Genomic DNA, 24,822 nt, shown 5'->3' with positions numbered 1-24,822 from the left:
TTTGTTTGAAACGCGGAGCTAGGCGTGAGTTTACACAGGGTGCGCGCGTGCGTCAAGCCTCGTCCATATTGCCAGATGCCCGAGCCGGACTCAAGTACTATAAACGTCATTACGAAACAGGCTGTGTATGCGCGTCAAGTTTAAACGGCTCGTCCGTGCAACGCGGGGCAGAGAAGCGCGAGTATGACAGGCTGTGTGTGCGCGTCAAGTTTAAACGGCTCGTCTGCGAGAAGCACAACGCGGGGAAGAGTCGCGCGAGTATGACACAGGCTGTGTGTGCGGTCTTCTGAATTGGACGGTTCTTTAGTATTTATTTACCTAATATGATCGATCTGACTCTGCAGATGCCATAATAACACACACTGTCTCTCTCCTGCCTTCTGTATGTTTTTTTTTTTAATGACGGACGTTTATGCAGTTGGCTGGGGCAGTGCTGATTAGGCATAACGGAGTTGCGCTCACTCAGTTGGTTAGCAAGAATGCCACTCAAAGCAGGCTTGGAACAGATGCGTTTCCTATTTTTCACATCGCTTCCACATCGCAGCCTCTTGCGATTAGCAAATCGCAACGTCTCACATCGCGATTGCGATTCGATTTCGATTAATCGTTCAGCCCTACTTTGTCTGCAAACCAGTTTGTTTCATTCCAAATTTTGGAGGTCAAACATATGTGATTGTTTTTATTTGCTTGCAGTTAATGGTCTGATACCGAACGGCATGAACTTTTGTTTACCGTCATGAACGCATTACTTTATAGTGTATAGGCCTATATCATTTCTCTTTTTCTTTCTTCTCAAGCTTTTAACCTAATACAATTTAATTTGGTGTGTGAATTTTTACAGGCGAGTTGTCAGTGTTTTTTAATGAAATTTGTTTGTTGTAAATGTGTTGTCTAATTGTTTGTACCCATGCGAGTAGCTCTGACATATGGACCAGATAGGTCAGATATAGTTTGGCTTTCCTGGCTTTTCTGTTTCTCTCTGTGTGGGTTTGTCGCCGCACATTTGGTGTCATGCATGAGCGAGTCACAAATTCAAACAAAACTGAAGGTCAGAGCTGCTTGCTGTGTGAACCATTACCATCAGAAAAAATGTCACTTTTTATTTCTGTCTCTAGTCATCATCTACCTCCCCCTCTCTCATCGAACGCTTCCTTATGCATCCTTCATTTTCCCCTTTCATCGCATATCAGCAACAATCTTATGGCCAATTACAGTATGTCCCTTGAAACTTCTCACTTAAATATATAGGGCTGATTTGGATTTTCCTTTGACATTTAACACATTTTATACATCTCAATACTGCCCGGACTAGATTTCCTTGTCTTTTTACAAGTTCCAGAGTTGTTCTCGAAATTATTATTGGTTTGTAATAGCACTTTGCGTGTTGCGGTTTGAGAATGTTTCGGCGTGTATTAGGAGTGACTTTATAATGTTTCTAAGATGCTCTTGAACATCCACCCCCAAGTGAAGAGGTTGTTAAAGAAGCGTCTGCAGCTTTGACGACAGTTTCCAGCAGGTTTAATTGGCATGTAGGCTGCGTTGATTCAAGATGCATCCTTTTTGACCACTGTGACAAATTATAAGAAATACATGAAAAAATAACAGAATTTTTATCTTTGTTGAAAAGTTGTGTAAGGGGGAAAAATCCAAAGATTTAAAGTAAATAAATAACTATCCTTATAATGAAATATTTACATTTGCATTCACGTATTTGGCAGACACTTTTCTCCAAGTGATTTACAGTAGGGATGCACCGATATGTAAATTTTGGCCAATAATAATAACCGATAATTCTTTAACATTGGAAGCCGATAACTGGTATATTGGCCGATATACAGTATCTAAATAAAAATAAAAAATTCCCTAAGACTGAAACAAAAAGGAAAAATGTGGACAACTGCTTTTATTTGAAAACATGGACTGCGGAAAACAAGGTAACCATTAGTTCTCTTTTTTCCCCTGAAAATGATGTATTTACACTAGTTAACGATTCATTAACCTTCAAACTTATATATTTTTTATTTAATAAACAAATGATAGCTGTTCTTCCAGAGCAACCCAGAAATATGTTCTTAATAGCCACATGTCTAACAGGTCTCAAGACAGAAAGCATTCAGACAGCAGTCTGATTCAAATAATATGCTATATGTTCCTATAATTTACACATTCATAAATACTGTATCTACATACTGTACCGACATCAACGGTATGTTTTTCTAATAGCAGTAAGTAAATGATCAGGACAGAAAGACAGTACTGTACTGGATTTTAACTGGAAACAGTGTGCAGCTGAAGAAGTTTAACCAGACGAAATCATTTATGATTTATCGGCTATAATATATCGACCTAAATTTTATTACGCGATAAATTATCGGCCATATAGGTATCGGCCGATAAATGGGCATTTTTAATGTTATCGGCCGATACCGATATAGCCGATAATTTATCGTGCATCCCTAATTTACAGTGAGTTCAAGAGACACACAACTTGTAAAACGACTAGGCAGTATCTGGTGTTTTTTACATGTATAATCCCTGAGAATCGAACCCATGACTTCGAGCTACAGGAATATAGTTTGCATTTGTAATTGATATAGATGCGTCTGTCTAATCGGTGTACCTATGTAATGCATTTATTCTTTATTTGACATAAAATATTAAACAATTCAGATACAGTGCATTTCTGTATAGAAGCAGAGTTGATTAATAATAGCGTTATATGTCTTACAGCGCCTCTGCACCACCAAGCAACTAATTTGTGCTTTTCACCAATGACACAAAAACCTATTGATTCTTCCTGAATGCCTAATACAAGCTTTCCAGCACATTTACATAAGCTATCTATATAAAACATATAAACCACTTTAAAGCAATAGCACTATACTAGCAGACATAATATTTGTCATTTCTGCTAGATTTTTCTCAACGTCAAGAGTTTAAGAACAGCATTTTAATATGTCAGACTGCTGTGCCTAAATATTCAGACATCTAGGAAGTCTGTGATGGTCATGCATTAAAACCCCAGGAATTCCCATTCTGTCAAAGGGCATCTAGATTAAATTTGTATTACATTGTACATTGGATTTCTCATTTCATGTGAATTCTGTTCAGCTGTTTTTGTGGTCATGTACATAGAAGAGGTGGGAATCAGCAGAAAACAAAGCAATACAATATTATATTAATATCTTTTGTCTTAATGTGTAATTGTATATTATAGCATGTTTTTATTTGATTGGTCTTCTTTCATTTGCATTGGACTTCAGTGCTTTGTGCAGTTATATTTGTTGTTTGTACTGGATTAGGAGTTTGATGTAATTGAAATGATTTGCTCATTGACCTCCAGACGTGCTCTTAAAGATGATAATTGTCACATTAATAAAAAAAATTAATGCCGGAAAAATATCGATACAGTACTTAGAAATAGCATTTGTCCACCACCCCTCACAACCATTTCTTTTGTTTTTCATGTTTCTGAGATGTTTCACTTTTTAAGAACATTCTCAAGAACTGAATTGCCATTCAATTTATAAAAAAGAGATCTGTAACAGACGTCCTGTGTAATAACCTTAGGCAGTTTTCTTTTGCAGATATATGGTAACGGTAACTGCGATAACACCACTTGCTCATTTTTCTCTCCATATAAATGTGTTGCAGTTCGCTTTAGCTAAATAAATCCATGTTAATCCAAATGTGTTAAAATCTGCCATATGGTTTCACTTTTTTAGTCTTCCTCTCATGTGACACACTGTGACTTGTTTGCCATTAAACCCCCTGAACATTTACAATGTCCCACATGATTTTAGATTATGTGCTCAACATGGGATTCCCTGAAAACTGCGTGTGTAGGGATTTTGGGTCTTCAAAGGGATAGTTCACCCTAAAATGAAAATTCTGTCATCATTTACTCACCTTTATGTAATTTCATACCAACCTGTATAAATTACTTTGTTGCGATGAACACAAAGAAATATATTTGGAATAATGTTAGTAATTTTCAGTTCCGGGACAACATTGACTACCATAGTATAGGATTAAATGGTAGTCAAAGGTGCCCAAGAACTCTTTGTTTTCCTAAATTCTTCAAAATATCTCATTATGTGTTCAACAGAACAACAACAACAAAAATTCCTAGTGGATGATGTTCCAGAACTGAAAATTGCTAACATTCTTCCAAATATCTTTCTCTTTGTACATTGGAACAAATACATTTGTACAGGTTTGAAACAACCTGGGGGTAAGTAAATGATGACAGATTTTTCATTTTTGTAAGAACTATCTCTTTAATGAAATATATTTTTTGTGTAATTACAAATGTTTTCAAGGAAATGTCAATGTCAATGTTTCTGATTCTGTTAATGTTTTGTAGTACAGAAGAAAAAGTGGTTTCCATACTAATTCTTTTAAATACTACGGCAGGGATCTTTTGTGAAATGAAAACTTTATGCTGTGCACAGCGACATGTGTTTATATTCATGGCATTGCTAGTTTGCTTTTTGGAATTAACACATTTAACTTGCAGAAAACCGTTTGGTCATTAACATTTTGAATGTACTTTCAATACGTCAATCTACCATTAAGATCCTTTAGTTGCTTTCTGTGAAGCCATTTTACAGTTTCAGGGCCCTATGAAATCAGTTTTATTTTTTCCCAAATTCTGTTTTTTTGAATTGTGTTTTTAGTTTTTTTTAACGATACAATAGTATTTTTTTACCCGCACATGAAAAATACTTCAGTACTATTATATTAATGTGTCGGTTTGGATCATCATATCAGTGGTGTGTGTTGTTTCATCACTTCCCCAACATCTCAATTATTCCTTTTGTTTCAGTGAAGTGCAAGAATCCATGTGAAAATCACATGATAAGAAGAACAGCCCTTTAGCCAGCTGAAATCTCATATCAATTACATAGCTGCATCTCTACTGGAGATGATTTTATATGCGGATGATCTTATGATTATTGTCTTTAGGGTCTTTGTGCTATTAAATGAGGATTAAAAGCCAGTCCTGATGTATGGCCCCCGTTGTTAAGTAGCTGCCACTAATTAAAAAGTAAAATGAAGCCGTTTTATTATTTGAAGAATATTAGATGTGCTTAAAATTGAACATTTGTGTGGTTGTTCCTAGGCACATCTTTGCTTTTTTGCAGTACATTTTTTTTGTATAGCACAAGAACTCTCATGTGGGATAATAACTTATTTTTTTATGTTAATTCGGCCCTCTCTGCCTTCTGCAATCAGTCTTTAAACTTTTTGTAATCTTTTTGAGTTGGTTTCTCAGAATTCATTGAAAAGCTTATCTTGTGGGAAAGAATGCTTATACATAGTGAATAGTATCACATCACCTGTATTGTACTATAGAGATAATAGAAAGATTTAAGCAGAGAGATCTATCTTTTGTGTTTTTGAATTATTACCTACAATAGATTTATGGGGGATTTATTCACTTGTGGAGGACTTGTGAAAAGACATAAAAACAGTCTCTGTGAATCCCTAGCTACTTAAAACCAAATGTATTGTAAAAAAAAAACCACTAAAAAACTTTCAATTGAGTTAACACAGTTTAGAAAGAATAGTTCTTTACCCACCCTCCTCAAAACAAGCCATATGAGACTATAACATTATGATCCCTCTTTTTGTTTTTGAACATTTGCCAGTCATAACTACTTTGATAAAAGTTAAGTCAATGCCAAGTCTTTGTATTATTTCCATTTTAAAGTTGCACTGAAGATATTAACACATTAAGTCCTAATATGGAAAAAACCTTAAACGTTTTAGCCTTCAGCACCATGTAGGCTATACTGAAGGTGGATGAGATTATATATAAAGATAGACAAAGAGTAATAAGTATAAATGTGTAAACGTGCAGTCAGAAAATACCTGTATATTATAGAAGGATTACTAGAGATTGAGTTATGAGGTGCTGTAAGGTGGTGTTCATGAAGTCTGTTTTAAGTAGTTTTATCATTCTTCACTTTTAACAGCTGCTAACGTCTTCATAGTGTTTCTTGTCAAAGGTGTTGTATTAACAGCGAACAACGTTTTGGATCTCTCCAGTGGCGTGTGTTTCGTTAATATTGAACACTTTTAAATTGTTCTTTCGCAGCTTCCTTGTATACATAAACGGCGTGAGGCTATTTGCGTGTCAATTTAGCGCTCTACATCTTTTGACAGCTTTATGTAGCAGTCCAACTTTAGAATTACGTGAGACTTGCACCTTCTTTACCCTGCGAGGGCACACTGAACACACGGAAAGTGAGGATTCATTACAGTCTGAAGTTAAATCAAATTAGCTTTATCAGTCAATTAAACTTAAATTATATTGAACTGACTTAAAAACAACTGCACTGTAAAATACAAATAGATTTAAGTAAATTGAATGTGTGCAAAAACTTGACACAAAAAAGTAACCGTCCACACAGTTTTTTTAAAAAGTAAACTTACTTAGTTACTTAAGTACATTTACTCAATTTTTTGCACACAGTTTAAGTACATTTATGTAAAAAAAAAAACTGTGCAAAAACCTGACAAAAAAAATGAAGTACACTTATACTACTGGTTATTTTTTCAGTGTGGGCATTACTTTTGCATAGATTAATGTCATTACATCCATAAGTCTTGTACCATGACATGTTTGAGCACTCAAAGCTTATTATGTTTTAAAAACATCTTGATTTCAACTTTAATTGCAAACAATGCTCTATATGTTCTTTCACTTATGTTAATTTATTCAAATTGTTGTTTCAGTGTATCGGTGGGTCTTTGGTTCTCGCCAATATGACGTCAAAGTGCATTTAATACAGTGTTTCCCCTACCATTACCTTAGGGTGGCGCCCCGCCCCTCCAACGGCACCCCCTGCCCCCCTTGAAGGCAAAGTTAATTTTATTTTCTATATAGATATTATCTTATTTACATGGCGGCATGTTATTTCTGTCTCTACATGGTCGCGCGTTTACAATTCTCCTCTGCTCTCCGTATCGAGTTCTGCCCAATGCGCGTACGCGCACATACACATGTAAGCACACACTCCCACCAGCGGACAGAAAGCGCATCGAAAAATATGTTGCATCAACCACCTGAAAAGTAGATAAAAATATTTGCGTTTTTAAACCCTCCCAGGTTGGTGAAAATGGCAACATTCGCTCTCCTGCTCCGAGTCCAAGTACAGAAAAGACGCACGCCCTGCCCCTGACAAGCAGCAACAGTCCTGTCCAGTCACCACGGGATGACAGGTTTTCACCCAGCTTGGCTTCGTTCCATCCACACCGCGAGACAAAGAACCATTCAAAACATCAGACTATTTCTGTAGTTTAAATTGAGCAGTGTGTCTACATAACTGAGATGTACACATCACGCGCACTCAGGGACATTTATGTTGATTATATTTTGCTGCTATATCTTCTAATATCCTTATCTAGCGCCAAACGCGCTTCTTTGAACCCTTTCCTCTCCGTGAGCGCTGCTTCTCCGCGTCGCATATGAAGACCAGCATACACCAAGAGCAGGTAAATAAATGGACACTGTTACTGTAACGCTCAAGTAAACGAAAAATGCAGCAGAAATGAAGTATTCTTAGCTGTCAGTCAGTCAATCTGTTTGCTATATAGGTTTGTGACAGATTATAAACCATAACGTCTTGTATCTACATTTAGCATGTGATAATAATATTACTAGCATTAATAATCAGCATGTTAAGAGCATTTCAAAATGAATCATGTTTTAATCCGAGATCATTTAGAATCAGTTCTAGTATGAATGGCATGGAAAGGCTACTTGTTAGTAACTTTGTAAGTACTTTTGCTCGTGATAAATTCATTTCAGTTGTTACATTGATTTTGTTGTCAGTAGTTTTTTTTAATATTAAAAACCACCACTAGCACCAGAGCCTACAACTTATTTTCTCAGTTACCAGGCCTTTCTATGGTTCATACATACATACATACAGTGGGTATAAGAATATAAAATAAATGGCCTGATTAAACATTAAATGTTAACTTTTTATAAACATTTTCGACTGGGTTCAATTGATTAAATATCTATTAAAAAAAGTATTGGCCAGACCTCGGCCGCAAAGAAACTTTAGATATTATCTCCCCCCCAAAGCAGTAAACCCAGGGGAAACACTGAAATGTGTAGCTGTATCTGTAAGGTATCAAAGCCGAAGAGTTGCATAGCGTTCCATAATAAAATACCCTTCAAAAATATTGTAAGGTTTTATAAACAGCCAGCTAGATTGAACTGTAGTAACCCAAATAGAAAATTGGGTGTACAAGACACCATCAATGCTGAATGTGGATTGCTCAAACAATATCAAACACAAGGCCAAATCTTTTTTTTTTTTAAAGGGCTTTCATTATCTGGGTCTCTATGCTATTAAAAAAATCTTTCATTCAAAGATATTTTAGATGTACTACAGATGTTATGTGGGTTTGCTTGGAGCCCACCACATCACTTTGACATGTGTCAATGCTGAAAATAAACCATTTGGTGACTCACGAATACAGAGAACCTTTCAGAGTTATTGATCAAATAATAAGGCTTTTTTGAAAGAACGGTAAATGACAAGTATGTATGCCTCCACCGTATGTTTTTTGGAACACATGACTCCATTAATAGCCTTCTTTACAGCAGATTGAAATCCAGAGATGTACTTTAGCCTAATGCTGTACATTTGGTAGTTAATGGCCAAGTAAACATCGCTTTTCAAACTAATCACCACCATCAAAAGCTTAAAAATTGCCTTTCGTCGTCGATAGTCTTTCAGACGAGTGATGCAAGTACAAAATGTGCCTTCCCAGTAGTTTGGGCTTGGTGACCTAAAAGGTCCCGTCGTTGAATGCCAGCATCCTGATGTGTTATTTGATTGGCTGATCCTTTATAGTACAGATGAATGTTTCGAATTTTCACATATCCCAACATTTACATCACATTTATGTATTTGGCAGATGTTTTTATCCAAAGCGACTTAGAGTGCGCATATATTTTATCAATACAGTATGCGCTTTCCCTGGGAATGGATCCCATGACCTAGTACAAGTTGAGCTACAGAAAACATCTCCAGTTCAAACATAATCTAGGTCGAGAGGGGCCCGGATACCACGGTTTCTCCGGTTCTTCATTAACACATCTGTACTTGCAATGGGGAACATGAAGTGTAAAGTTTAGGGTTGTTCAACGAATAATCGCATCTAGGATAAAAGTTTGTGTGTAAATAATAAATGTCTGTGCACTATATATATATATATATATATATATATATATATATATGAATGAATATTGAACACGTCACCATTTTTCTCAGTAAATATATTAACTTAAATACATAACTTAATTTGTGAACTTATTTGTTTTGTTTTCTTTGTATGTATTGATTATTTGGATTGTTACCGACATCCGGTGAAAATTTCATTTCAACAGCACCTTGAGAAATATATTTACTGAGAAAAATGGTGATGTGTTCAATATTTATATAATTTAAATTATTTATAAACATTTGTTCATTTTATATATATTTTTTATATATACACATGCACATATGTGTGTTTATAAATATATAATTATAAACACACTTTATGCTGGATCGAGATTAATCATCGAACAGTCCTAGTAGAGTTTAGGTGTATTTGGATAGTTTGTGGTTGTAGAAATGACAACACAGTGTAACAAATTGTTGTTTCACCCGACCTTTTTGAAGTTCTTGAACAATTATGTGGTGCTAATTATAGTGGTAATATTTATTTTCACGTAGCATCAATGTTTTAGTGTATATTTAGCTCAAGTAAATTTTGAGCTTATATCATTAATTACGATATATTTGTATATTGCAAATAAATCATAAATCATATATAGTACAAATATTCCCATATTTTTTTAATTATTTTCAAATTGTCACTGTCAGAAAATTCTAGAAATTTCTGTAGCACAGGGAAGGTGGGATGAAGGACGCAATGATGGAACTTGGCTTGTGAGGACAGTATTAGTCATAAAAGATAAAAACAATCAAATGTACACTTTTGAAGTTTTGGATGACTCATTTTTAGTATTATGTTAAACTGTTGTTTTGAGCTCAGTGTTATGCCAGTACCTTGTCATTTCAAGCATACGAGTAATAATACCAAAATGCATAAATGCTTGAAAATACTTTAGTTTTTTGCGAGTACCGTCAATAGTAAAAAAAAAATGTATGTGATTTTCAGCATGTTTAACTTCACAAAGAAACGGTAAGAAATAAAGCGAAACACAACATAATAATAATTGTGTAATGCACTTTTATGCAATTTTCTTTTGGCTGGAAAAGCAAAATATTTCAGGTTGTAGTAAAATTGATCCGGATGAAATCAAAGTCTGCTTTTATGTCCTCTTTAAAGATAAGATATAAGGGCTAATCTTTATGATCTGCTTACTAGATGAGACCAGCGTGCCATCTCCTAAAATACTTTTTTCTGAGCCTTGTTTTCGCATTAAGTTTAATGTCTGACTGGTGTTTTATTAATTTTTATGATACCCAAGGGATATGTTGTCTAACTTTGGAAACTTTTTGGGGGGATTTCTTTTCGAGCTTTAAGCACAGCTGTAAATTATAATTATATTACAGACATGCAACTTGATTTGTGATACGTTGATATATAAACCAGACAGATAAATCGGCCAATATTTGACCACTTTGAGATCTGGAGATTCAGATTTGTCCGACATTGATATGAATAAATAATACACACTTTCTTATTATTTTTTTTTTTAAATCATCTTATATTAACCCCTGTCCACCCTGCTTTCTTGCTCTGATACCTGATACTTCACAAATCCATTTTCATTTCCCTATCCTATTTAACACACTAGCAATATCAATTTAATTTAATGCCTCAACAAAAGAATCCCAAAGACCGTGCATTTGTTTCCGACTTCACCGCTGGTTTCTTCATGAGATGCTACCTAAAAATCATAATGATCCATTCATCTACAAAGAAAGCCCCACAAGAAGTCAATGAGAGGTCCTTATCCCGATTGGATTTTTCCCCACCAAGATGTTAATTTTATATCGTGACCGTCCTTTTGAAATCAAAAGCTAGACGAGCTTAGTTTTTTAAAGCAACTTTTCAAGCGCAAAGCAAACATGCTATATTTAGTCGACGAAAAGACTGACAAGCAGCGGGAGACAAAAGGATGGAGGAAAGGCTAATTAAGAGAAGTATAGCAATCTCGCCCGTTGTCTCCAAGCAACGTGCAGACCCTCCTTTACGCCCTGAGGTTGGGAAGCACATGTCTGTAGAGTCTGGAGCTCCAAACATCCCTCTTCTATTCTCTCTTCAATAATAAAATATCTGCACCTCGTGACCTCGTAATTCGTTTTTTTCCGCGGCACTTCAAATTAATTAGCTTGACAGGAGTGTCTGTGTATGAAGTACGAGGATGGAGAGCGTTGTGAAAGTAGTCAAAATGACACTCGCATATGCTATTTATATTGTTAATCTTTAACAGGTGATGTTGCACTCTGTTTTTATAAAGACAGAAAAAAATTATTTATTGTGGTGGTTGCTGTTTTTAATGGGAAAAAATTAAGCTAACGCTTTCGTGTGCGCGAAACCACACTTCTAGACACAATATTACAAACTACTTTTTTCGTATTTTCAATACCAAGTGATTGAAACCGACAACTTTGTGAATTTGTGTGTCTCAGAATATTATTGTATTGATTATGTGATATCATTGACTCTGACTACATTGGACGTGTTGTATATTTGAGTAATAAACACAATAGAAATTTTATTTTTACCATTCGTCTTAACAGTCACAATGACAGTTCCTATGGACGACAGTTCACGATAAAAATCACTCCATGTTGTATTTTTAACTTGGCATTTAATTGAAACAACAAAAAGACCAAAATAAAAAATAGCTATCCGCATGTTATAGAAATACTGTTTGCAAAGAGAAAAAGAGAGAAATTTAGCCTTTTCCTTCTTTTTTTGTAAATGTTTGGTCAGCAGTAGGCAATGCCTTTGTTTTTACCGTTTATTTGGAATTGAATCGGATCCGTCAGGATGCGTGGATTAGAGCGTAGGATATTCATAAAGCACTTTCAGTAAAGTTCATATAATAGATAACCTCATTCTATTGACACACAGCTGTTTTTGTGATACGTGTGCTATTCCTTCAGTATGCATCTGTGTGGGTGTAAGAGACAGAAGCAAATGTGTTTCCCGGACAAAACGTTCTCAATATTATGAATTTCACGGCAGCAGTACAAGCAGTCAAAATTTCAAGGTAGTCTCATCGGTTACCTCGACATTGGTTGTACTCCGCTAACACTATGACATGAGGCAGAGTGCCACTATATCTAGCAGTAAAAACAGATGACAGGTGAAACTGAAATGAGTTTTTTCACTACTGTATTCTTATGTACTGTATGTGTATCTACATTTGTTTGAGCTTATTTTGCCTTCCATCTAATTCTTAAATGCGAGTCCTTATTTCGAGTAGTTCGTGTGAATGCAGTAATCACATTTACACATGTAGTTAACAATAAGGGGTTAAAAAAATCGCCCCATACTGTTTTTCCATTGGAGATGAATGTTAAACTGTGCTGTTACTTTTCTAAGAGGCTGCAATTTACCATTTCAGCTTGTAAAATTATCTTTCAGTCTGAAGGAGGGACTTGACCCAAGACCAGAATATAAATGCTCTGTGGGCTCTTTTGACCCGGGTCAGTAAGCAACCACATAGCCGCTACTCAAAAAACTGTAACATCACAAACCACAGAAGCAACAGAATAATGATGTCCTCCCTGAACACTTCAGTGTCAATGGGGGGGGGGGGGTATGGAGTTTTGCATGGGCAAGCAACACTCATTTTTTCTTTAAAAATGTGTCGCTCCTCTTTCCTCTCTGGGAGAAATTAGGGTGGCTATTATCAGGCCTTCACGCTTCTTTTCATGTTTGTAATTGTCGCTTATTAGCTTCTCGACAGCGCCTTTTCACCCTGCTCCCAATGTGTGTTGCACCTCATGCTATTTAGAGTTAGTGTTTCATGTAATGTATTGTAAAAGGTCTATTGAAAATAGCAAAAACAACATTTCTCAGTTCTCAGATCTATTAGTGAAATAAAATATTCACGTTTTAACCAAACAATGCAACTAAAAAAACAGTCTACATAAAACATAGAGCTTATTTCTAAGTTATAAAAATGTTACAGAAGTCTGGAAATACATAGACAACAAAACCTTTAGGATGGCGTCTTAATTCTTTACATAGAAATGTATTCATCATTTGAATCCGCAATTGCAACTAGTTTGATTATTTAAAACAGAATTGTTTAATACAAAAAAGCCATATAGTACTGCATTATATTTGGGAATCCAAAATATTTAGAAATTACTACAGTGAATTTGTTTACCGCATTCATTATCCAAGTTCATTTTTACATCACTTTAAAGGGATATTTCACAGGCAAAAAAATGTCCCCATGTTTTACTCACCCTCAAGGCATCCTGACTGAATATGACTTTCTTCTTGAAGAATAATGCAGTCGGAGTTATAATACCACGTATCATTTTTCTTCCAAGCGGTAGAATGTAGTGAATGGGCGTTGACTTTTTGAAGCTCCAAAAATTGTCCCCCGGGATCCGGACTCCATATCCCATCACTTTTGTTAAATACAAGACCCACATTCTCACGTACTGTCTGTTTTTTGCGAGTAGAGTTAGTATTTTTATGAAGATAGCAAAAACCACATTTCTCAGTTGTCAAATGTATTAGCTATATACTTTATGTAGACCAAGTTGCATTTCTTGGTGAAAAGATAAATATTTCATTTAACTTATTTTATATATCAAATCAGATCTGGTGTCTTTGCTTTTCAATTGAATTCCTAATCATTTTCCGTTGGATAATTAAATAATTGGATAATTAATTAGACGTTCTGCTTTTGGCACATGGCACACTGAATAAATCATTGGCCCCAACAGAATGGTTGAACCGCTCAGCGTGACTCCTCGCCACGCTGAATTTCAGCCGACGGCTTCCTGTCAGAGAATTTTAAGGCAAGCATTGCAATGCCCGCGTTTTTATTAACTCAGAGAATACCCCTAAGGGTCACGATGGCAGTTCTTTATTTATTAGGATTGCTCTCTCTCAAAGAGCAGTAGTGTTGCTTTTTTAGTGGGTTATCGCCTCTACCAAACAAAGGGGAATGACCCAGTTTCTTCCGCCCCTCCCCAAATTGAACATGCTTGGCGTGAAATTGGATAAATGCAGTTGAAACACTGAGAACCACTTCCTTTAAACACAACAATGGATGAGCTAAAAAAGTGGGGGGTCGGGTTTGGATTATATTTTTGTTTTATTTTGGGTGTCTATTGAACTGGCCAGGTGGATGATGGGATTCTTTATCTCCGTACTTTAACCTCATTGGCTGCTGCGGCTATCCCTAAGAATTAACAGAGATTAATGCGTGTGTGTGTTGGTGTAAGTGTGTGCAAGTCAATTACATTCCTTATATTGGTACATTTTTTCATTGGTTTGTTTTTTCGAGAACTCAAAATCAAGTTTGCTTCAACAGTGTCTTGTTTTGGTTGCCTTTAGCCAGGCTGTCACGTACTGGCTTTTTTATTCCTCTCGTGGAATGACCCTATACCAGATAGGGATGGTTATATTTGACACAGATTTCCCCTGAAGTACAACCCCCAACCCTTTTTCTACCCTCTCTGCATGAAAGATGTTAAGGATTTGGGGGAGGGAGAGGGTTTAATTTAGGGTTAAGATAAACCACGGGAAAGCCAGCGGTATCTAATATGCTGATTTTAATGATTTAATGAAGGTATTGTTCTCCCCAGAGAGAGAAAGCTGGTCTTTTTTCCCTTTTCCTTTTATGTAAGATGATATTGATCTTCTGGGCGGTGCTCGGTTCCTTAAAATGTTACAGAAGTCAGGAAATACATAGACAGCAAAACCCTTAGTATGGGATCCTATTTATTTACGTAGATTTGCTATTGGTCAATTATTGGAATCAGCAATTGTAAGCAGTTTGATTATTTAAAACACAATTATTTAATACAAATAAGCCATACAGTAGTGCATTATAGCGATTGTGAATCCAAAATACCTGCATTACATTTGTTCAAACTAGAGGTTGCGCTAGACATTTTCTGGACAGGCTCGTTAAAAAGCCGTCATAATCAAGTTTTACCCGTCACTATGGTGCAAGGTGATGTTACGTGCTAATTAGCATGTTTGTGATGTCTTCGCGACGTACATGCGTTTACTCTCTGAACTTACTGTATTTTAACACAACTGAATACCAAATAAAGTTGAAGCCAACTGAATACCCAATAAAGTTGAAGCCAACTGAATACTCAATAAAGTTGAAGCCAACTGAATACTCAATAAAGTTGAAGCCAACTGAATACCCAAATAAAGTTGAAGCCAACTGAATACCCAATAAAGTTGAAGCCAACTGAATACCCAATAAAGTTGAAGCCGTTAACCTGCTCTTTAAGGTATCTCCAACATGTTGCTATCGCTCTCTGAAGAAAAAAGACTGCAAACACCGCACCACTGGTTTGTGTGCGCCTGTCTGTGTATGAGAGCACACGACGCAAAGGTCTGATTGAGTGACAGATGCATGCTTTGCAGAATCAGATCCAGAAACAATGAAAAGTGTAAAAAGATTTTTAGTTTAGTTTTGAAACTATGGCGAAACAAATTAGACGTGACGGGCCGTCATAGTCTTATGCCTTGTTTATACATGCGCCTGGCTCCGCACCGCGAGTCTACACTGATCCTGTCCATTCGCGATTGCGTTCAGGGCAGGGGTACCTCCGGCCAATTAAGATCACATTCTGATGAAAGGAAATGATTGGATGCTACAAACTCGACAAAAAGGGGAATTACAAATTGCCCTCATTGTAATCAGTCAAAATGACGAACAGCCTTTAGATATTTGTCACACAAAAAAATCTGTCAATGACAGAAAAAATTTTGGTTAACGTGACGGTTCAAACTTATTATTCAAGTTGATTTTGACATTACATTAAGTGGTGTCCCCCAGGGCTCCGTACTCCATATCCCTTCACTTTCGTTGAATACAAGACTGCCTTAAGAGCAACTACAGAATGCTTAATCCATGTCTTAGCAATTAGCACACATTGTCACATAACATCTGATTTTTGGAGTAAAGTTCATGTTTTTATTTGATCCTTGATCAGGCTATGCCCAACATGTCTATGTATACACTAAAAGGTTGAACACCTTAATATATTAAACTAAATTACCTGTAAACACGTTTTCTTGTTAAATGCATCGTGGTTTTAGATTATTTTTAGAGATTTATCAAACTTGATAAAGAAATTTTTTGAAGTGTCTAGAAAAATGTTAATTTATTTAAAACTTGTGAATTTCCAGACTGTTTGCTTCCGTTTTCCCATAATTTTCCATTTATATTAATTAGTGAATTAAATAAAAGTTTAAGGTAATAAAAAATCCAACATGAAGAACATAGCATGAGGTTGGAGTTCGAATTCTCTAACATGGATCACTTTTGAGATATAAGCAAAGCACTCAAAGTTAAATGTGTTTAGACTAATTTGAGTGACAGATTTTATAGCAAAGCACATTTATGTTTTTACAGCGAGACGGTCTTCAAAAGAATCCAACCTTATTATAGAATAAAGAGTTTTTCACATCGCATTTAATTACATTTAAAATCGAACAATTAGCTTGTGTGCGAACAGCACTCTCAAAACATATCTTGAGAACGGTGTCCTTCCAACCATCTCCGACATCTCGACTGAACAATATATCGATCTTATCTACTGGTTAGAGACATGGGTGCTTGTTGCCCAGCGAGGGTAAATTATTCATACATGCACTACACTATATATAGACTATTAATGGTCACCAGGAAGTTCAAACAAAAAGCTGCTGATGTGACCCTCCCTGGTGTCAGATTGATTAGCCCGTTCATGCCACCGTTCATGGGAGATTTCCCCACCCTGTTTGTGCCATTGTGTTTTCATTTTCTCTAGATGTATGCATGATTTAGGATAGTCTGGTATGAATGTAAGTTTTGTTGGCTTGAATGAGTTTGTCTGTTCTGAAATCCCACACAGTTCTCCAGCCACCCCTGCAGCACATTAGCGCCTCTTGTATGGAATATTATAACAAGACGTTCAGTACCACATCACATACAGTATGACGAAACTGAATCCTCAAGACCCTGCAATCCGAACTTACTTAAGTTTGTTTTCTGCAAAGTTTTAAATGTTTATGTCTACAATTCATAACTTTTACCTCTAAAAAAAACATTGTAGGTTACTTTGCATGCATATCTTTGCATGGGTCAAATAGAATTACTTCAGACTGACATTTTCCGCAAAATCAAGCCTTACTTATAAATCAATATAATAAGCTTATTATTGTGAAACAGGTTTTGAACACAGATTTTTGTACTTTCTAATAAAAAGCCTTTTTGCATTCTGTGTGATCATCACGGACACCGTGTCTACACCGGATGCGACGCGACATGACACACGGCTTGTTCACCACGCCGCATCCAGTGTGGACAAAATGTAAAATTATAATGAGTTCTAGTGCGTTCTACTGTCTTTTGTCGCGTCGCATCACGCCTCCGGTGTAGACACAGTGTGAACGTCGTGTATCAGCATCATTATCTACTACAGCGTACAGACCGCTGCAGTATTCGCAGTGATACAAGGCATTTAACGAACAGGAATATTGGAACTGTTTGAAGTGTTTTTTGTTTTGTTTTCAAAGCTTTGTAGTCAGCAACAATTTGGAATGCACGCATTAGAAGACAGTACAGTACGAAAAGCTGATGAATAGCGACTCGCACTAAGAAAGACCTAGTGTTTTAGCATCTGTAACTGCAGAATCTTAAAGGTCAAAAACTTGCGATCACATGTCTCTTGAAAGCATAATTGAAGGGCATTGCTTAAGCAACGGTATGGATTTACTTTGTAGAAGATGCCATTATGGTATGTCAAGTACAAAGTGTACAGTGGTAGTAAGGCAACGAGATTTTCAAAAACAGTGTTGGGGTAACGCGTGTTACGTAATCAGATTACTTTTTTAAGTAACGAGTAATGTAACACAGTTACTTTATAAATTTACATATCAATACTCGAGTTACTTTGTTTTTCAAGTAACTCGAGTTACTCTTCAGTCTAATCATTGATTTATATGAACATTTTTTAAACTGCGGAAGTGAAATTCTGAATTAAAAGTAGTGTAGACATGATGGCTCATGCTTGTCGCTAGTCAGACATAAGCAGTGTTGCCATGTCTGCAGTGTTCCGGCTTCGATTTTGTTATGCAAATCTGGCAACCCTTGACACAGCGATGGAAGGCCAGAGCTCAGATGCGGAGCTATAGTGTGGCCGCACTCGCCACCATGGACAAAATGCCTGCAAATGCCGGTCATGCTCAATAGACAACTTTCAGATCGTGAAATTAGCGTGAGTCACGAGTCGCAACAGCAATCAATTATCCTGCAAATACTGATCATGTTTGGAAGATAACTTTCAGATCGCGAAATTAGCGCAAGTCACGACACGCAACAGCAATCAAGGGTCTCATGCCTCGTAAATGTAAACATAAGCTGTGTTCGACTGTTTGTGGCATGGCACGCACAGACAGATCTGCAGATTTAAATGGGCATGGTCACAGTTAGAAGAAGGGTTGGGGAGTGGGCGGAGCACAGGAGAAAGAGAGGAAACAACTGTCATCTGTTAGTCTCCTCACCAAATACCAGCATATATACAAATGTTAAATGTCATTTTCCCCTCAAAATAATATTATATAATATTAGTAATATATTATATATTAGATTAATCATAATTTCACATAATTCAATTCAATTCAATTTTATTTATATAGCGCTTTTCACAATGTGCATTGTTCCAAAGCAGCTTTACAGGAGCAAATAAGAAAAACACAGAAAGGTAAAACACAGCACAGTGCATGGTGTTTATAGACCAAGCAAGATCATTATAATAAATAATATCTAATAAATAAATGAATAAATAAATAAATAAATAAATGCAGTCTCCCGGTGAGCAAGCCAACACTGCACTGCTCTGCTGTGGCGAGGAACCCAAACTCCAATGCTGAATAATGGAGAAAAAAAAACCTCGGGAGAAACCAGGCTCAGCCGGGAGGGCCAGATCTCCTCTGACGTGTCATAGCTGCACTCAGTGACCCCGACCAAAGCCACCGAGCAACGTCCACGAAGAACAGGGAGAGCCCACGAGCCGCGACCCAGGAAGCCCCACCCGCCGAAACCGTGCAGGTCCAACCCGGTCCCATTCCGCGATCAACAACAGACAACAGAGGAACAACCAGGGAAAAGTAGTAATGGCATAATTAACTTTATTCCTCTGTTGTCCGACATCGACCACAAAACAAGACCATAACATAACACTGTAGAGTTGTTTTGGCTCAACGAAGTGCTCAGCAATGCAAAGAGGATCTGTCATATCCCTTATAGATTACTTTTTTAAATCTAAAAAAAACACCCATATTTGCCGGCCAAAAATCCTCCTTTTCCCACACAGTGTTATACGACTGGAAACGACTCTGCCGTCCCAAAAGCTCACCGGCGCCATCTTGTGCAACTAGCCGCGCTGTCAAAACACAATAAATATGGAGAGTGACAGCGAAGTTAGCAGTGTCAACAGTAGGCAGAGCTCGGATGAGGTGGAGGACTACTGGTCAGGAAATATTTGAAATGTGTTTTTTAAAGAAAATAAAGGCGTGTTATAGGCTATATAGGATTGTTAAATGCATTACAGTGTTAAACACTGAAGAACAGCAAAGTCTGGAAAAGCATGAGCATCAGCTGAAAAAGTAACGCAAAAGTACTTTCAGTTACTTTCCACAAAAAGTACCCAAGTACCGTATTAATAGGGCTGGGTATCGATTCTGATGTTCTGATTCGATTCGATTCCGATTCACAAGCTCTCGATTCGAGTCGATTCTCGATTCGAGTCAAGTCAATGATTACCCAGATAGCAAGCAACCATTGAATCAATGTTAAAAAATAGTTGATTTGTCAGTGTTAATTGCATTGAATCAATATCACTTTTGCACCTGCAATTAATGTAGACATTTTTTAGAAATTTAAACAAATCACCATTATTGTGATCAGGCAACTCTTTTACCACTTTCAATGTTTACAGTAGTGCTTTAATAAGAACACTAATACATTGATAGAGAAAGAGATGTTTTGAAAAGTTTACTTTTAAACATGACCAGTTAAATAAAACTTAACAGTTATTTTAAATTTAAGATGCAGTATAACAAACAAAATTTCACAAAAATAGCTGTAAATAGAGGCTGCAATCATGTGAACCGCTGCCTTTTATATGAAGGTGATGTTAAATTCGACGACACACCCGGATCCCATGTTAATTTAAGGAACAATACGGGGTTTTTAGGAGGATCTATTGACAGAAATACAATATAATATACAAAACAATTTCTTCAGAGGTGTATAAAGACCTTACGTAATGAACCATTAAGTTTGTAATACCTTAGAATAAGCTGTTTATATCTACATACAGAGCGGCCCTACATACATTGAATTCACCGCCATGTTTTGTACAGCAGCCCTAAACGGACAAACAACTCTACAACGCGCGTTTTCTCTTCCTCTCCGCTGCGGTATAGTGGTGAAACAGATCACGGGAAGATCCGTGACCCGTACTGATCGTGCTGTCCGGTGCGGAACGCATGTGATCCACAGATTAACAAAGTTTATTCATCATTGAGTAAAACGCGCTCTCGCTCTCTCTCCAGATTCAGCTCCAGCGCGCTCTCGCTCTCTCTCTCCAGTATCTGGACGAGTACAATATTAAAGCGGTTCCAGATAAACAATGACGCTCAAAACTGCTCCGTCACACAGCTAATATTACACAACAACATATCTTGGTATGTTAGTATGTTACTCACGTACTGATCCGAATCAAAGCATCCTCCTCGGAGGTGATTTTTAGACAATCTTTCTCTCCAACGTCTCTCTGCTGGAAAGTATCTCCATAGATATCTGTGAGTACATATCTGCTAAAAGCCTCAGTACCGTGGGTCTTAACGCGTCTCTGCTGGAAAGACTTTATAATATTAACGCAGGTCCTAGCTCCTGCCTGACTTTTATCCTTCTTTTTAAACCTAAAATCAACAAACCTTTTATTTTATGTAATACGTAAGTCATAGCTCTTTCTACAGTCTTTCTAATGCCCGCAAAATCTCTTCCCTGCATCAACATGAGAACGACAACTTTTTGTACTGTGGTGGCCACCGTCGTGTTTGGACTGAGCGATTCGTGGCAAATCTATAATACAACGCTAGTGGCCGCTGTTAATTAAGAACTGCGCCTTTAAGCAATGAATGAAGGATACTCCCTGTTGTAACATCCACCCGTTGTAAAGAAAAGTGACATCTAGTGGATAGTAGTAGCAATAATATTAACGTAAATGAATGTTCAGTGCTTGTGTAAATATGAAAGAAAAAAAAAATCGATTCACAGCTTTTGAGAATCGATATTGAATTGATCTGTTTAAAAAAACGATTAATCGATTTTTCGATTTTTTTGCCCAGCCCTACGTTTTAAGTTACTTTTTATAGAGTAACTCAACATTGTAACCAGTTACTTTTAAAAGTAACTTTCCCCAACACTGTTCAAAAATATTAAAAGGTTAGTTCACCCCGAAATGAAAATGTTGTCATCATTTGCTCATTCTCAGATTGTTCCAAACCTGTATAAATTTCTTTGTTCTGCTGAACACAAAGGAAGAAATTTGGAAGAATGTCAGTAATGTCTCATACCCCATTGTCTCCCATAGTATTTATTTTCCCTACTTTGGCAGTAAATGAGGGATGAGATCTGTTTGGTTACTGACATTCTTCCAAATATCTTCTTATACAGGTTAAATGTGATACTCTATTGAAAAGATGTCATTTCTGATCTCATCCTTTCTTTAAGCAGAGCTTAATTTATCCATACCGTCAACTGAAATGTTTCTTCTCACTACTGTAAGGCATAATACTTATCTTTTGTCTTTCAATTTCAAGGAATCAGTGTATTCGCGTAACTGTGCCGTTGATGCAGGATTTGCAGTTAATTAAATTGAGTGGCAGTATTATATTGGGCAAGGCATTGATTTAGTTTATAAAACTGAAAGCAGTGGGTGTGGGCGTGGGTGAAAGTGTGATTCTCTACATACAGACCTTCCATATAGCTAATAAGAATGTACCTTTGTCTTCCACACAGGGTTTGAAAGCATTTTGGAGGGGCTGTTTGGACCAGCACTTGTAAAGGATCTTACCCTCTTTCAAGGTCAGTATTCAGTTTTGTTCATTTTAAAAGACGCGTCAGGAGACCAAAAGAAGTTAAACAAATATAAAGGCCAAGCTCGATTAATCAAATTAAAACCACAATTGTAATAGACGACTCTATTATAGTGTGGTATATTTAAAGCAATTAAAATTATCTTTATTTATTGACATAATTCCAAAAGTTTTCGCTGCTACAAGTTAATATTCTGTACAGCTCAAGGACACAATACTGAGTGAATTTCTCCTGGTGTGAAATGAAAAGACATATTAAAGGTGCAGTGAACTGGCTGTTTTTATTGTTTTATACTATTGTCTGATGTCTACTTATGACGTTCGCGTGGTTTTTACATTCGAAAACATCAAAATCAATAATTAATAGGCTATTTTCTACCCTGGTTTTGAGGCCGCTGGAGAAACGCTCGGTTTTTAAGGGCGGGCCACATAGAAGACTTGGAAGTAAACGCCCACTGCTATGATTGGATAACAGCTTGCGTAGTTGACTTAATTGGAGCCTTCTGTGAATTTGGTTAGACATGTAACGTTACGTAACGTGATTTTCTGGACTTATTTCCCGGATGTGATGGCAAGGCTTTGGGTATAGTTTGTATAGCCTATAGTTGTATGGTGTTTAATAATATATGACAGTACATGTCAGCATTTTAGACCCGCGAACCGGACAGAAGATCATCGCGATCGCGGATCTCAAATGTTATAGTTTTCATGATAAATAAACAAACGGTTGACTCCCGGCCAAAATGACCCAGCACCAGAAATAATATCAAAACACTTCAAAACAGTCTCCATTATTCGCAAACGGTGGATAAAACCTTGAAAAATGATACATGAGCCCGCCAAATCACAGAGATGCCGATTACAATTATTACAAATGACTAGAGGTCCCCAGGTAATACTATCAAGGCATATCAAGCGATCTCTAACAAAGCAATAGTGATGCGTAGTACAAATATGTTTTACTCGCATAAGATTGCTGCGCCATTCCTATCAGATCCAATATTGACGGCACAGCACTGCTTTTTCATTTTAGTCTCTCCGCAAAACCAAGCGTAGACCTGTGACTTGTTCAAGGAATCCGCGTTGAAATGAAGCGAACAAACGCTCAATGTTTTCCCCACGTGACCTGGAACGTCTTTAAAAATGAACTTCAACCACACATTCCTACTGTCGGAATCCTAAGGAAGGTTATGCAGCGACTGTGTTCTTCCACAACCAGGCGCTGCACAATATTTTGTGATCTTTAACGGCATGATGCTTACACTCGCTCTATCTGGTTCCGTGCAGCTTGTGTTCAGTACTGTCATGCGCGAACCAGTGGGCAGGGCTCGAGAAGTAGGCGTTGATATTCTTTTGTGGAGGTGGTGTTCAACCCATCTATGATAGATAGGTGCATTCCAGGACCTGCTGTTCGCTGAACCTCGTGTCAATAACAGTTGTTATTTCAGTAACAAGGGCGTTTTCAGTTCTGACACTTACAGGATGTTCGCTTGAATACGATTCCCTCTTATATAACAAAAGCTCGGGTTAAAATTGTGGTCCTAGTTCACTGCACCTTTAAAAGCTTTTGTATATGACACACAAAAAATGTGAAGGTGCTCAATCAGTTTTCCGCCAAAATACATTTTATGTATTTTGTAAACGCCTTTATCTTACAGTGCATTCAAGGTATACATTTTATCAGTATGCATGTTCCCTTGGAATCGAACCTATGAACTTTGCTCTATTAATACAATGCTCTACCAACTGAGCTATAGAAACAACAGTGTAATGGTTAATTGGATGATATTGTGTAATTGACTGGGTTAAAAAAATAATAATGAAAGGAAATTAAAAGTAGAGAACTGTATTTCTTAAAATAGCTTAGACTGGTTCTTAAAAGGCATGTGTGATCACTCTGAGCATTGTGAGCACCAGTAGTTAAATCATTCAAATGTGTAAAGCTGACTAAATTTAAACATCTTAAACCAGGACTAGGAAAAAAATACTTTCCAAAAAAACCTCACTGGTATGCATCTTAAGACAAAACAATCGCACTGATATATTTTAAGATGTGTCAGACAGTGCAAGTTGTTGTCGATCAAGAAACCTCTAACATTTAAGTTAGTCTGGGACTAGACTTAAGCCCTGTCCGGGAAACCACCCCATAACTGAGCACCAAATATGGAATGGTGTGAAGAGATTAAGCTACATTTGAATTGTTTTGTAAAATCATGGCTTAAAAATGTTGTTTTGAGAAACAGAGCTTGGACCATAGACCAAAGGATCACAAAAGTATCTCATTTGGCGATAACATTTACAATTGTGATGTTCAAGGGTCAAATAATGGTGGAACAATGCTGAAGACCGAATAGCAAAAACGGAAGTGTTACCAAGGTTTGATCCACTAAAATCCACTAAAGAGAGAGAGAGAGAGAGAGAGAGAGAGAGAGAGAGAGAGAGAGAGAGAGAGAGAGAGAGAGAGAG

General features: G+C 36.9%; 1 protein-coding gene across 2 annotated transcripts in view; it reads left to right on the top strand.

Moving 5' to 3' along the window:
• The window catches only part of lcor (ligand dependent nuclear receptor corepressor), a 56,268-nt gene that overhangs the window by 2,842 nt on the left and 28,604 nt on the right, over positions 1-24,822 (top strand). For both annotated transcript variants that reach the window (XM_057325113.1, XM_057325112.1), the window contains exon 2: positions 22,280-22,345. In XM_057325113.1, coding sequence (XP_057181096.1) covers positions 22,280-22,345 — 66 coding nt within the window. The remainder of the gene's footprint in view (positions 1-22,279; positions 22,346-24,822) is intronic.

This window comes from Triplophysa rosa, linkage group LG25, assembly GCF_024868665.1.
Source record: "Triplophysa rosa linkage group LG25, Trosa_1v2, whole genome shotgun sequence".
Taxonomy (NCBI): domain Eukaryota; kingdom Metazoa; phylum Chordata; class Actinopteri; order Cypriniformes; family Nemacheilidae; genus Triplophysa; species Triplophysa rosa.
Note: the sequence above shows the minus strand (reverse complement) of the source record. Positions and strands in the feature narration are given on the sequence as shown.